At 38.3% G+C, this 12,361-nt stretch overlaps 2 protein-coding genes across 5 annotated transcripts; both read right to left on the bottom strand.

Annotated features, from left to right (window-relative positions):
• Window positions 1–366: 366 nt before the first annotated feature.
• On the bottom strand, window positions 367–4,189 carry LOC103713521 (UPF0481 protein At3g47200-like). 3 transcript variants are annotated; one of them, XR_005506995.1, is made up of 3 exons: window positions 4,109–4,189; window positions 2,324–4,004; window positions 367–850 (listed from the first exon to the last, which is right to left on the bottom strand). XR_005506995.1 is itself a non-coding variant. In XM_039116033.1 (2 exons), exons 1-2 carry the CDS (start codon window positions 4,124–4,126, stop codon window positions 2,379–2,381), a joined length of 1,644 nt encoding a protein of 547 aa, XP_038971961.1. In that variant the 5' UTR covers window positions 4,127–4,189; the 3' UTR covers window positions 897–2,378. The 3 variants fall into 3 exon arrangements, 1 of the variants encoding a protein (XP_038971961.1); XR_005506994.1 differs by lacking the exon at window positions 367–850 and adding an exon at window positions 897–1,474; XM_039116033.1 differs by lacking the exon at window positions 367–850 and having other exon boundaries at window positions 897–4,004.
• Window positions 4,190–9,457: 5,268 nt separating this feature from the next.
• LOC103712046 lies at window positions 9,458–11,618 on the bottom strand. Of its 2 annotated transcripts, XM_008798434.3 has the most exons (7): window positions 11,297–11,618; window positions 11,156–11,209; window positions 10,912–11,046; window positions 10,637–10,745; window positions 10,497–10,538; window positions 10,324–10,380; window positions 9,458–10,179 (listed from the first exon to the last, which is right to left on the bottom strand). In XM_008798434.3, exons 1-7 carry the CDS (start codon window positions 11,437–11,439, stop codon window positions 9,616–9,618), a joined length of 1,104 nt encoding a protein of 367 aa, XP_008796656.2. In that variant the 5' UTR covers window positions 11,440–11,618; the 3' UTR covers window positions 9,458–9,615. The 2 variants fall into 2 exon arrangements, with proteins under 2 accessions (XP_008796656.2, XP_008796648.2); XM_008798426.4 differs by having other exon boundaries at window positions 10,912–11,209; window positions 11,297–11,603.
• Window positions 11,619–12,361: the final 743 nt, after the last annotated feature.

The raw sequence follows: 12,361 nt of genomic DNA, 5'->3' as shown, positions 1-12,361 counted from the left end.
ACATATTTGGTTCATGATTGGAATTGAAGTGGAAATAAAATTTGAATACTATGGGAGAGTGAGGATCGAGTTTTTGAGGATTGGGTTTTGGGGGATTGGGATATTCCCATTCCCCACAGTGATCGAAATAGGATTGGTACTCCCTCTAACCAAACGGCCTAAATGAAAGTCGTTTCCCAGCAGAGAAAAAATAAGAACAATGGACAAAAGCAGAGAAAAGAAAAGAAAGACCAATTAGTAGTTGATCCAATCGTAACCTACCCCAGAAAGAAAAAAACAATCAAAAGAAGAAAACTAGGTAGAAAAAGCTAAAACCAGGGATTCAAGAGCTGCCAAAACATATAAAGAAGGATTCAAGAAATGATATACCTCCAAACCAATCTAGCCACTCCAATATTATTAAAAAATGGCTAGTAATTTTTAGTCTTTCCCAGCAGAAGTGCCTTAATCCATAACTTTGCTGTTCCTTGTTCAGCAGAATCGACGCATTAGATTGGGGAAATTACCACTCTCACATGTTTGGTTCGGAGAAAGCGGTAACGCTGAACTGTGGGGCTTCAGCCATGCCTGACTTGCAGTTGGAGTGAGCTGAAGTTGGGACTGGGAGGTGCATACTCCCACTTTTCACTCTAATTAATCAGAACTTTATTACTGAATAATAACCATAAAGAGCAATTTGACTGACAGCTCTCACAGTCTTGGTAAAGCAAAGCAATGAATTCCAACATTAGCAAGCTTAAAGTAAACTAAGGTAGCAGAGGACTTGAGAAAGTTAAAGTTGCAAATGCTGCAATTGAATTACAGGCATCCGGAAGCAGCTGCTTTTATGACCGTAATTGCAACTGTATGCCTGCATTCCGAACCACAAAAAAAAAATCAGCAAAATTTTTCAACAATTTAAAACACAAATAAGAATAGTCTCTGTGCGTCGATCTATCCACTTGTACCCAGGCATTTTCATAGCATTTTACAAAGATTGCGACCCAATATCAGGCTGAGAATAAACTGAGTATGATACATATCTATTCCCTTCCACAACCTTTAGAGTTTCAGCCACATAAATCTGCCTTCGTATGCAAAAACTTCAGAATCAAATACCTTCTTCATTTTTCCCATTTTCAAACGTTTATATTGACATATACATAAATCTCAACCCAAACCAAACCAATAGGAAGGCAGAGAACTCTCATCCCAAGTGTCATTCCTGACTAGATAAGACACCCTGTTGACAACCCCATAAACTGTTGACCAAGCGCAGTGCCCTTATAAAAGAAAAAAAATATCCCGAAAAGTCATGCAATGCACCTTTTTTTTTTTTTTGGGAAGGTACGAATGAAAAAAATCTTTAAAAAAGCTGCAATAGAGCTATCAAGAACCAAACAAACTCTGGAAAAGTCGCAGTCGACTGCTCCATGCACCTTCAAAAAGCTTGCTCTTCCGTGCAGGCAAAGAAAGGCGCTGTCTACATCATTAGCTGCAGATTTTTATTTGAATAGATATGCTCATCACTTTCAGAGGACCCAAACAATTGGCACTAGGGCTGAAAGCAGTATCCTACCTTATATATTTTTATATTAAATTCAGATCAAATTTGGATATTATTTTTTTAGTTTAATCAGATCTAAATACGGATAGTCTGTTTAAAAATTTTTCAGATACAAATACACATAATTTTTTCGGATTTAAATTCAGTTATCCGTATAACAAAGATAAGTAAAAAAATAAATTAAATAAAAAAATAAATTAAGTGATTAACCAAATTTAAACTAAAAAAATTTAGATTCCCTTTATGGTCTTCAAGTAACTAGAATTTCGAACATTCTAACTATTTTTTAGTTTCCATCCGGTGATTACAACGTGATGATTACAACTGGCTACAGTCTTGAGGTGTCTTAGAGGCGTCATAGATCCCTTCTACTTCGATGAGAAGCAATCTTAAGCAGTATATTATTTATAATATTATTAGTTTTTATTATTTATAAATATTTATTAAAATTATTTTTTATTAATTTTTTTTTATTTCTAATTTTTATTATTGAATTTTGCTTAAATTTGATTAATATTCAAAAAATATCTGATTTATATTCATATTCGAATAAGAAAATATCGATACGCTTAATATCCGATTCGTATCTATATCCATTTAGAAAAAAATATAGATATTAATTTTAATATCTGTTTAATATCCATATTCATATTTATTAAAAAATATAGATATAAATATAAATATATATCATATCGGTTTCATTTTCGGCCCTAATTTTCAACTTGGGAAGAAGGAAAACAATTAGTAATCAATAGCAGCAAAACTCCAACTCTTTACCTGTGGTGATAGATATGTCGATGGTATGCGTATGGTATTCAAAAGCTCTTCCCCTTCATGAGCTTGGTCTGTAATAGCCATAGACGCTATAAAATGTCTGAGCGAGAGTTAGCACCAGAAGAACCACAGCAGCAATGAGGGAAATAATCGCCCATGGATTGCTGAAGTACTTATGCTTCAAGCTGGCTCTCCAACTATTCCACCGATGGTTGTAATACCTGTTCACCTGCTCCGAGAGCCCAGACAAGTAACTGTCGTTCATGTCGAACACCACCTCCTGGCACAGTTTATTGAACATATCGGCGACCTCGTCGTCGTTCCCCAGCCAATGCTCGATGATGCCACGGTAGTGCAGGTACCGGACATCCTCCTCGGAATCGATCAAATTGTCCATGAAGATCACGTACGAGGTGATGTCGTTGCTGCAATTCATGTTGCACTGCTCGAAGGCTATCAGGTTCAGGAACAAGGATTTGGTGCCGTCGTGAATGAGCAGGCGTGGGATATGGAGCACGCCGTTCTTGAATTCGATGTCCCAGAACCGGTCGGTCCTCCGCTTCCGGAATTTGATGCCGGAATCACGCAGCTCGGTGACGCAGTGGACCAGCTGCTGGCGGCGCTTGTCGCAGACGCGGCCGCGGTGGGACCACCGCTTGAGCCAGACGCGGGGCGCCGGCCGCGGGCCGGCGCGGAGCAGGCTGCGGCGGAAGACGTCGAGGCAGTGCAGGCCGCCTTCGGACAGGGGGTCGAAGGCGGCGGCAGAGGACTCGAGCTTGAAGCGGTCGCTCTGGTTGAGCGGCTCGTAGGTGGGCATGAGGGGGTCCAAGAATTGGATGGCGAGGCGGGCGACGAGGCCGCAGCTTTGCTCCGGCAGGCCGAGCTGGAGACCGAGCAGGCGGCCGAGGACGAACAGAGGGATCTGGTTCTCCAGCATGATCATGTCGCGCTGGATAGAGTGCATGGTGCCGCGGACGGCGAAGACCGGGTCGCAGCGCGAGTAGCCCAGGCTCGTAAAGCCCTCGCCGGCGGCGCCGCGGAAGAGCTCGAGCATGAAGACGCCGTCGAGGACCATGACCTCGACGAAGTCATTGCTGGAGAGATGGATGTGGCCTTCGTAGCAGGACCTGGCTTTGTCCTCGAGGGATTTGACGGCGTGGAGGTAGAGGTGGATATCGTGGCCGGTGCGCTTGAGGACGTGGTGGAGTGCCCGCCACTTGTGGCTGTCCATGTCGCGGAGGCGGCCGCGGCCGCGGTGGTAGGGTCCGATGGACACGACCTGGGGGACGTAGGCCTTCTCGTCGCCCTCGCGGAGGGACTTGGGGACGCGGTAGATGGAGAGCTTGGCCCAGGGGCTGAATCTCTCCAGCTGCCGGGCTTGCTCGAGTTTCTCTCTTATGGAGATGACCCATTCGGAGTCTTGAGGGGGGTTTGGGGGAGCGGCGGGCTCGCCGGCCTGCGTGAGGAGGGGAGGAGCTTTGGAGGCGGGGGTGGTGGGCTGGGATTTGCCTTCCACTTTTTCTTTGAACTTGAGGGTGACGAGGTACCAGCTCAGGAGTTCTTTGTTGAAGACGGCTACCATTTCTTCGCCCCTCGCCCCTTCCAAGGCTTCTTTCGAGTGTTCGCTAAAAGTTGGTGATATGGAGTTTGGCTGCGATAATGGTGGGAGATCACCTTGGATACTCTGTAATAGAAGGCACCACAAGATTAGATTAAAGAACTTTGATATCTTTGGCAAGGATTCGTTCCAGCCTAGCTTGGTTTATTATGTTTGTTTTGAGTGCCCACCATCTCTCTTTTCTCCATTTAGCAGTAATTATTTTGAGTGTGAGGACCCATATTTTACGACTTCAAAAGACATATTCTGAAATAGAATAGCATACTTATTGACTTACTCTAAGTGCGCAGATTTATATTTATTTTTATATTTGCTATATAATAAATAAATTTTATGTATTTATATTTATATTTATAAAAAATAAAAAATTTTAAATAATATTTTTTGGCTAGTTTTTTAGACGAAATACTGAATTGTTACAAATGGTACCATAAGTCTAGATTGAATTCATAGTATTTGGTATTTATGATTGAATTTTAATGGATTTAGATTCTCCGTCTAACCGAAACACTAGAACTTAAATAAAAAATATATACAAAAATAATATAGATGATATTTAGTTCTATATTAATTATATAATAAATAAAATTTGTTATTTATATTAAATTAAAAAATTTAAATAATATTTTTTAGTTAGGTTTTTTAGATGGTGTTCTACATCATTTCGGCATGTGGGACTTTATATTTTTAAAAATTATTTTGGAATCCGCATTGTTAAACAAATTAATACTTTATGCCATGTAATAAAATGGGCTGATGTAATTCATGATATTGGTACAATACAATATGGTTTGAAATGACGTGAAGTACTAATGCATGCTTTTTCTTTTTTATTTTTTAGCATCATGATTAGGCCACAAAGCATTTGTTTTATTTTTATGAGCTTACATAATTAATCGATTAGATTTTAAAAAAATATTTAGTTCTTAAATCGATATTGGTATGGGACCAAACTCTTTTTATAGTACACTCTTGACCCGTAAATCAGAAGGCCATGCGTTGCCGCCTGCGTCTATCATTGCACAAGCTCAGGAGGGCCATGCAAATAGGCAATTGAAACTGGTCCTTTCCTCAACTACTCTTCTTTCCTTTCTTTGTTGATGGGTACATTCTCACCAACCGTTCTTTATTGTTCGAAAAGAAGCATTGAAAGAATGGTGACAGTCAGTGCAGGCCTTTTTTCTTTTTTTATTTTGAGCGTGACATCCTTAGGAGGGGGTCCAGCCTTTCATAGATTTCTCGTTCAAGGGTACTGTCGTCAGGACCAATTCGCTTGGGTTAAACCGAAGAATGATGATATAGAATCTGACATCCACTTGGGACGACCTTTGCAAAGAAGACGCGAGAAGCAACAATTACGTGTGAGGGCTACGTCCAGTCTCACGGTTGTTTGTCGTTGTTTATTTTTAAAAGAGTAAAAAAAAAAAAAAAAAAAAAAAAAGGTGACCCTCAAGATTTTTATCTGAAACTTTTTCTTGCAGCAATTCAAAAATTTTTATCAGCCGAAAGCCTTCATCTTCGAGTTTTGTTAGGGTTAACTTTAATGATAGCGTATCGGATGACAGAAGTGGAGACATAGCTAGCTTTATGATCAGAGAGATCTTGACTCTAGATTGGTGACAGCGAAAGATCCTTGCATTTTTGACATTTCGTACCTGGTGCGAAACTAAGGGCTGTATATGCAAAGCTCACTTTGGGGGCAGAGTGTATTCAACTTGAAAAGGATTTTGCTATAATTAATGGATGGATCCAAGGCCAAGCTAAGAAGGATTGTAGGCATCTGTTTGCTACAGAATATTTTCAAATTGACGAGGAATTGTACAGTACTCCGAGCAGCTCATATGTACAGAAAGGCAAACAGAGTAGCTGATTGGGTTGCGTCTTTTATTGCTTAGCATTCTAGCTACTTCCTTTGGAACAACTATGAGACCATTCCTCCACCCCTAAACCATCTCTTGTTTTCTGACTTTAGTGGATGCATTCATTCTATAAGTGTGTGATCCATCCCACCTATAAAAAAAAATGACCCTCTTCCCTCAAGTTTTCTCAATTTAAAGTCAAGTCACCAAGTCATGGGTACCAACCTCGAGTGGTCTTTACAAACTTTACTAGATGGCAACTTTAACATTATTATTAAACTTGGCTCCCCATATCTCATAGAAAAATAGTTATTTCATGACAAATTTAATGAACATTAAACATATCATGATTGTTATAGTATGATGTGACATATACTATTAAAAAGTATTGCCAAATTTTGGCGAGGTAGTCAAATTGCGGATGCTTCTTTCTAATGTGGGCAAGTTAGAATTGCTATATATTTTTTTTTTTTTAGTGTCACTCTAGCATCAAACAACTAAGCAAGATGGTCCCTTATGTGTATGCATGTCTTGCATGCCATGAATGAGTATGGAATGGTGTGAGGCATACAACAGTGGATTTTTAATGCTTTCCACATTCACTGAGAGACAAAGCCTTCTAGCTATCAGATTTCCATCAATAGCTCTCAAGGTCTTATCGCTTCAATTTAATGTATTTCAAGGGATTGCTTTTAGCATGAGCCACTCTTATATTTATGGCACATCAATTACCAAATGAAATAGTTTTAGTTCAATTGAGGATATCTCTGGTTTGAAAAATAACACCACACAAACTATGTTGGGGGGGGGGGGGGGGGGGGGGGGGGGGGGACGGCTGCACGAATAACATTACATATAATGACTTCTGATTAATTTATAAAATGGAGTTAAAATTTCCTAAGCATACCAAGCAAACTCCTTTTTTTTGCCCTGGTGTATAAATGCTATAAAGATATGCAAGAAGCTAAGGGACTTATTTGGCAACTTCAAGTAAATTTGGATCGAGTTTGGAAGGAAGATCCATCATATTTGGAACTTGATTGCATAGCCCAACTTCGGAAAGCTATAATTTCTTTAATATAAATCTATTTATAATAATTTTTTAAATAATAATAATTTTTTGAGATTTATGATGATGCGACAACCTCAAAGGGTTCAGGCACTAGCATGTGAGTATAATGATATTTAAGCCTCAAAATATATTTGTTAAAGTAATTTTTTTAAAATAAAAATTTGGGTAGACATATCTTCCAAATCTAAAGGAATTAAATGACATGATAGAAGGCCAGACTAATATGAGAGTTGAGATCTAACACCACATTGACTTTCATCTTATTAAGGATTCCTTGCCATAGTTACAACATTATCTGAGTTATTAAAACATTCTCAAATTATTATTGGTTCCTTTGGTTGTAAACTGATGCAGAATTATTCAATTATTCTCAAATTATACATGAATTTTATGATTTATTCATGAGCAATTCATGACTAATATTTTTTTCAATATCATACAAATTAATGATACCATATATCGTTGCAAGTGGTAATGTTTTTTTTTACTAGCATTGTAATTATTACCTCTCATATATTTCTTTTAAGTGAATAAATTTACATATTTTTTTTGGTATAATTTAAGTTTACATATTTTTAGATAACCCACTCTTGAAGAATTTACTCTTTTTTTTTCCAAATTCCGAATGATCATGTATGGTTGACTTGTTCTCGAATGCCGAACTTATGACCAAACAGCTTTCTACTCACTTAGCATTTTAGCAAATCCTACTCATAAGGAACGCAGCATCATGTCTCCTTGCAACTCGCTCCTCCCGTTAAGCAGAGGCCCCTTGTTAGAATTAATAATTGATAGGTTTTATATTTAACATACTGCCACAGAAAGAGGTGCTATCAGCTGGATCTCATTTTGCTTCACCTCCTGGATCCATTATGCTGACAGATTGCATGTTTAGTGTAGATTGTATGAAAGAGCAATGAGAATATAAGATTCTTGAAGCAGTGGTGCAGGGAATTCAGAAACAGAAATCGTGACAAAATTAAGAGCATTTTGGTTTGCGATTGGAATCGAAATAGATTGGAATAGAAATCTGAATGGTCGTATCCCAACACATTTGGTTCATGGCTGGAATTGAAATCAAAATGAAATTTGAATACTATGGGAGAGTGAGTATCGGGTTTTTGAGGATTGGGTTTTGGGGGATTGGGATATTTCCATTCCCCATGGTTATTGAAATAGGAATGGTACTCCCTCTAACCAAACGGCCTAAATGAGAGTCCAGCTCCAAATAAACATGTCCTAAGTTCTTAAATTTCCACACGCTTTAATATCATTCCACTTCAAGGAGATGTGCCTCTACATGTTGTCATATATAGAGTACAATAGAAATGACCTTTAGAATGATGATGATGCTTATCTGCATGGTGGCATGTTGAGGATGGCATGAGCTTTCCATATCCATAATGGATTATGCCTGACTGTAATTCTAAGAACTTTAAGATCTACTACAAGGTTCGAACAACCATCATATTTGGTATAATTCACGTTTTAAAAGTTCTGAATTGTCCTGCCGGAACTCAAGTTACTCGACCCTAATTGTCTCAACATCAATCTGTAACTCTTGGACTAAATATTTGAGATCTGCTTCATGGGTTTAACTCATCAAAGTTTGAGAGCATTGTATTCAAGTGTGGTAATCGAGTCGGATCGAACAAGATAAGGGTTGGGTCAAATACATGATAGATTAACAATTTGTTGATTTGAACCCGACATGCTTATTAAACGGGCTAAAAATCCACATCCAAACTTAACCCTTTTATTAAATAGATAAGCTAGCTTGATCTACAATGGGTTGAAATAACTTAAACAGGTTAAATTAATGATTGAGCATTGCCACCCTCTGTTGTATTATTTGGATATCAGTTTGATGTCAAACAACTGAGTCTATATTAATTTAGGTAATCTTACTCAGGGCAATAAAGGAACCTACCATCGAACCTAGAAGGATTCAATAGGCTGAGTAGAGGAATTTAGCTCCCTAGATAAATTTTAAACTTAAAATCTTAAATTTTAGTTGAAAGACACTATTAATATATTGTATCAGTTAATGCAATCTAGTCAGAGAAAAGTCTGTTTAGTTCAGGAATAGTCTCTCTTTTTTTTTGAGGAAAAAGGTGGCTTACAACCCAAAATCAATTAAGCTCAGAAAACAAAAACAGTTAAGAGGGATGATCCAGATATTTGATCAGTCAAACAGATGACAGCCAGGTAGAAACTTCATATTAGAATATATTTTTAAGCTGAACTTCTAAGTATCATCAATCTATAACCAACAGCTGTTATCTTGTCTCTCTTTTTTGGATCATCCTCAGTCCTATACTTCATTGTCTGTTCTGATTTAATGTTGTATTGTTTTCCGTATCACTCATTTATTTTGCACAATCCAATTTCTTAACCATTCTCTTGATGGCTAGACCATCTGTTCCCTGTACGAATTCGTAAAAGTGTTCGAAACATTGTCTGATGCAATGGTCCCAACCCAATTGCAGAACTTTTGTCTGCTCCTTTAATGAATAGTACTCAGATCTGTTTCCTAATATCTCACCCTGGACAAGAACCCTTCCTGATTGAGTCAAAGAGACAGCAAATGGCCACACAAACAGAGAATAGATATATGCATCATGATAAAAAATATTGGTCCATATGGTTTCCCTCCATGTTCATATAAGGATCAAGGAATGAAGCAATGGACATGCATAGGGGGACCAACTTGCTGCAAATAACATAATTTTAATGAACCGTAGTGTTAAAGCATAGGACTAATATTTGTTCCATCTTCACCTTGAACATCAAATCCTTGCAGAAATGCAGTCTCATAACATGGATCGCTCGAGCAAGGGCTGATGAGATGGTGTTTGCTTTGTGGCACTTCAAATATGTTGAGTTTCGCATCGGAGTTCTGACTATAACTGCAAGGCAAATTTGGTGCATGAAAGCCATTATTTCTAGCAGAAGTTAGAGATTGAGCATGGCTGTTGGGTGGAGTCACAGAAGGTAATCTAGATAGAAGCATCCCAAGACTGTAAGACACTGATGGGAGAAGGGGAGGGATAGGCTGGAAAAAGGAGCCCTTCATGGGGCTATTCCAATCAAAACTAGCCAATTTGCTTGGAAGTTCCTCTTCCTCCCCGCGACCAAGTCTCGACCTGCACCTCGATATCTCACTAATCTGCAGGTTGTGTTTGGGCATATTGGTATAATGATCTGAAGCAACTGGGTAAGGTCGTTGCATAGCGAAGATGCCAGGAATGCTCTGAAGGTAATTAAATTTTCTCTGTATATTGATCACCAAGTTAAGGTCTTCTGCAGCCTTTAGCAGCCAAAGAGACACAGGTTATTAGCATCGAATTATAACTCAATAAAATCCAAGAGAACTCCATTTATTCTTGTCTAAATCTCATGCTAGAGATTTAAAAATTTTCAGAATTTATATATGAAGGATTGGAGGACAGACCTTATCTAGTGAACCCAGTTGAATGACACCTTCCTTGACAGCAACAACTGCAATAGTCTGTGAAGCATTGGAGTTTAAAGCAAAAGATCAAGCTTCTGAACAGAGATGTACTCTTTCTCCGGCAAAATAAAAACAAAGTTGTTTTTCAGTTATTTGCCAATTAATAGTCATACCTGGATGCCAGAATTGAACTGGGATTCCCAAGCCTTTGGTTGCTGTTTCCAGAATTACAGAAGAACAAACATTAGAAGTGGGAAAGAAGAAGAAGCAGAAGAGAAATTTTAATGAAATTAGAAGTAGGTAATCTACTAACTAAATCAAGTGATGCATTCCATGAAGAAGAGAAGTTGGGATCGGTTTCTGTGTGGAATTCACTAAACACCCACTTGTGGCTGTTATCAGCTGCCACCTTCCCCATTAATCTGAAGAAAATAAACACCAAGAAAAACATCCATTTTCCAATGCATTTAGTTCATATCTTCTTCTCTTTCTTTTTCCAAATTTTCACTATTATGTTCTATGTAGAGGCAAGATTATAGTTCATAACTCTCTTCCATTCAAAAAAAAAAAAGTTCATAACATTCTCACCCTTCTCCATAATTGTAGACCTCATGTGACATCTTAAAGAAGATATCAGGTCCAAAGGATCTCCCCTTTCTGAAAGCATTCCTTCCACGCTCGCACTCGTAAAAATCGCAGAAGCCATCTTCCCATACTAGAATCCTGAAACAATATGATGTCAAAAGCCTCACAGGAAAAAGTGAAGGACGAAGGAAAGAAGGAGAAGCAGCCTTCTTTGAATATACTTCAGAAACATTCCATTTAACGTTACCAATTCCTTTTGTTTCCATTGGATCGATCGAAGACTGCTTGTCCATCATCCCATCTGCCACCAGTTTAATTCTTATATCTGACTCACATATCAGGAAAAGAAAGAAAACCTCATTCCATTTCTTTGGTTCTGAGCTCTTACCTTGGTGGAGGATAGTTTCGAGGGAGGATTCTCCAGAAGACAGCATAAACCCATTTGGAAGAATTAGCAGGATTTTCGGAAGAACAGAAGCTTCTAAGAGCTTGCTGCCAAAGACAATTGAGCAAAGGAAGCCCACCATCCATGAGAAAGAGAATTTAAAAAAGCAAAAAAATGGAGTGTGGAAGCTCTTAGCCTCCCTGAAAGGCTCTCTTATAAGTAGAGGTGGGACATAGAGTTGCTCTCTAGTTTAAAACAACTCAGTAAGGGCGCCCCACCGTTTCCCAACCGTTCTCTTCTGTAAGTTTGGTCACAGGTTGGGTGTTTGGGGACATTTTGGCTTCATATAAAGATTTGGAATTCAGAAAATACATGATAATGTTGCCAAAAGTTCAGAAAGAATCCAAATAAATATAAATCTGAAGAACATTTAAACAACAAAATTTTTAATATTTTTTTGTGCATGTAAATCAATAAAATTTAAGATTATTAAAATGTCATTGTACTAATGTAAAACAAGCATAAGAGAGCAAACAATAGCCAAAAACAACAGTGACATATAGCATTATTAATCTGTAATTCACAAGGATTACTTGGATCTGTTGTGAATCATTCATGAATAATGCATAAATAATTGAGGAATTTATTTGTTTCGAATTGGTTGAAGAATAGTTGGTCAATAAAAAGAGAGAAAAATCTAGAAAATCTTGATAATTCAGAAAATGTTGTCACCAATATCCTTAAAGCTTGTTTGCTTATTATGTATACATGGGACTACTTGGCTCATATGTGGAAGCCATAGCCATGGCTTGTAGCTAGCACTGGTAAGCCAATAATTGAATTGGTTGATGCTTGCTGCTGGAGCCACAGAATGGGCAAAGCATATTTCTGAACACCGACACCGAAAACATGAAGAAAAATATGTTCCATGAGACTCAGATTTTTCGGCAGCAGAATGTCGGTCTCATTGGCTTCAAGCCTTGTGTGGTCCTCGTTCCTTCAGCGAGGGACAGCATCATAGACTGGGGAAGAAAACACCATGTACTCATCAACTTCATCCACAAGTAA

The sequence above is a fragment of the Phoenix dactylifera genome, unplaced genomic scaffold, assembly GCF_009389715.1.
Source record: "Phoenix dactylifera cultivar Barhee BC4 unplaced genomic scaffold, palm_55x_up_171113_PBpolish2nd_filt_p 000046F, whole genome shotgun sequence".
NCBI lineage: Eukaryota > Viridiplantae > Streptophyta > Magnoliopsida > Arecales > Arecaceae > Phoenix > Phoenix dactylifera.
The sequence above is the reverse complement of the archived record's forward strand: the minus strand, read 5'-3'. Positions and strand labels throughout refer to the sequence as shown.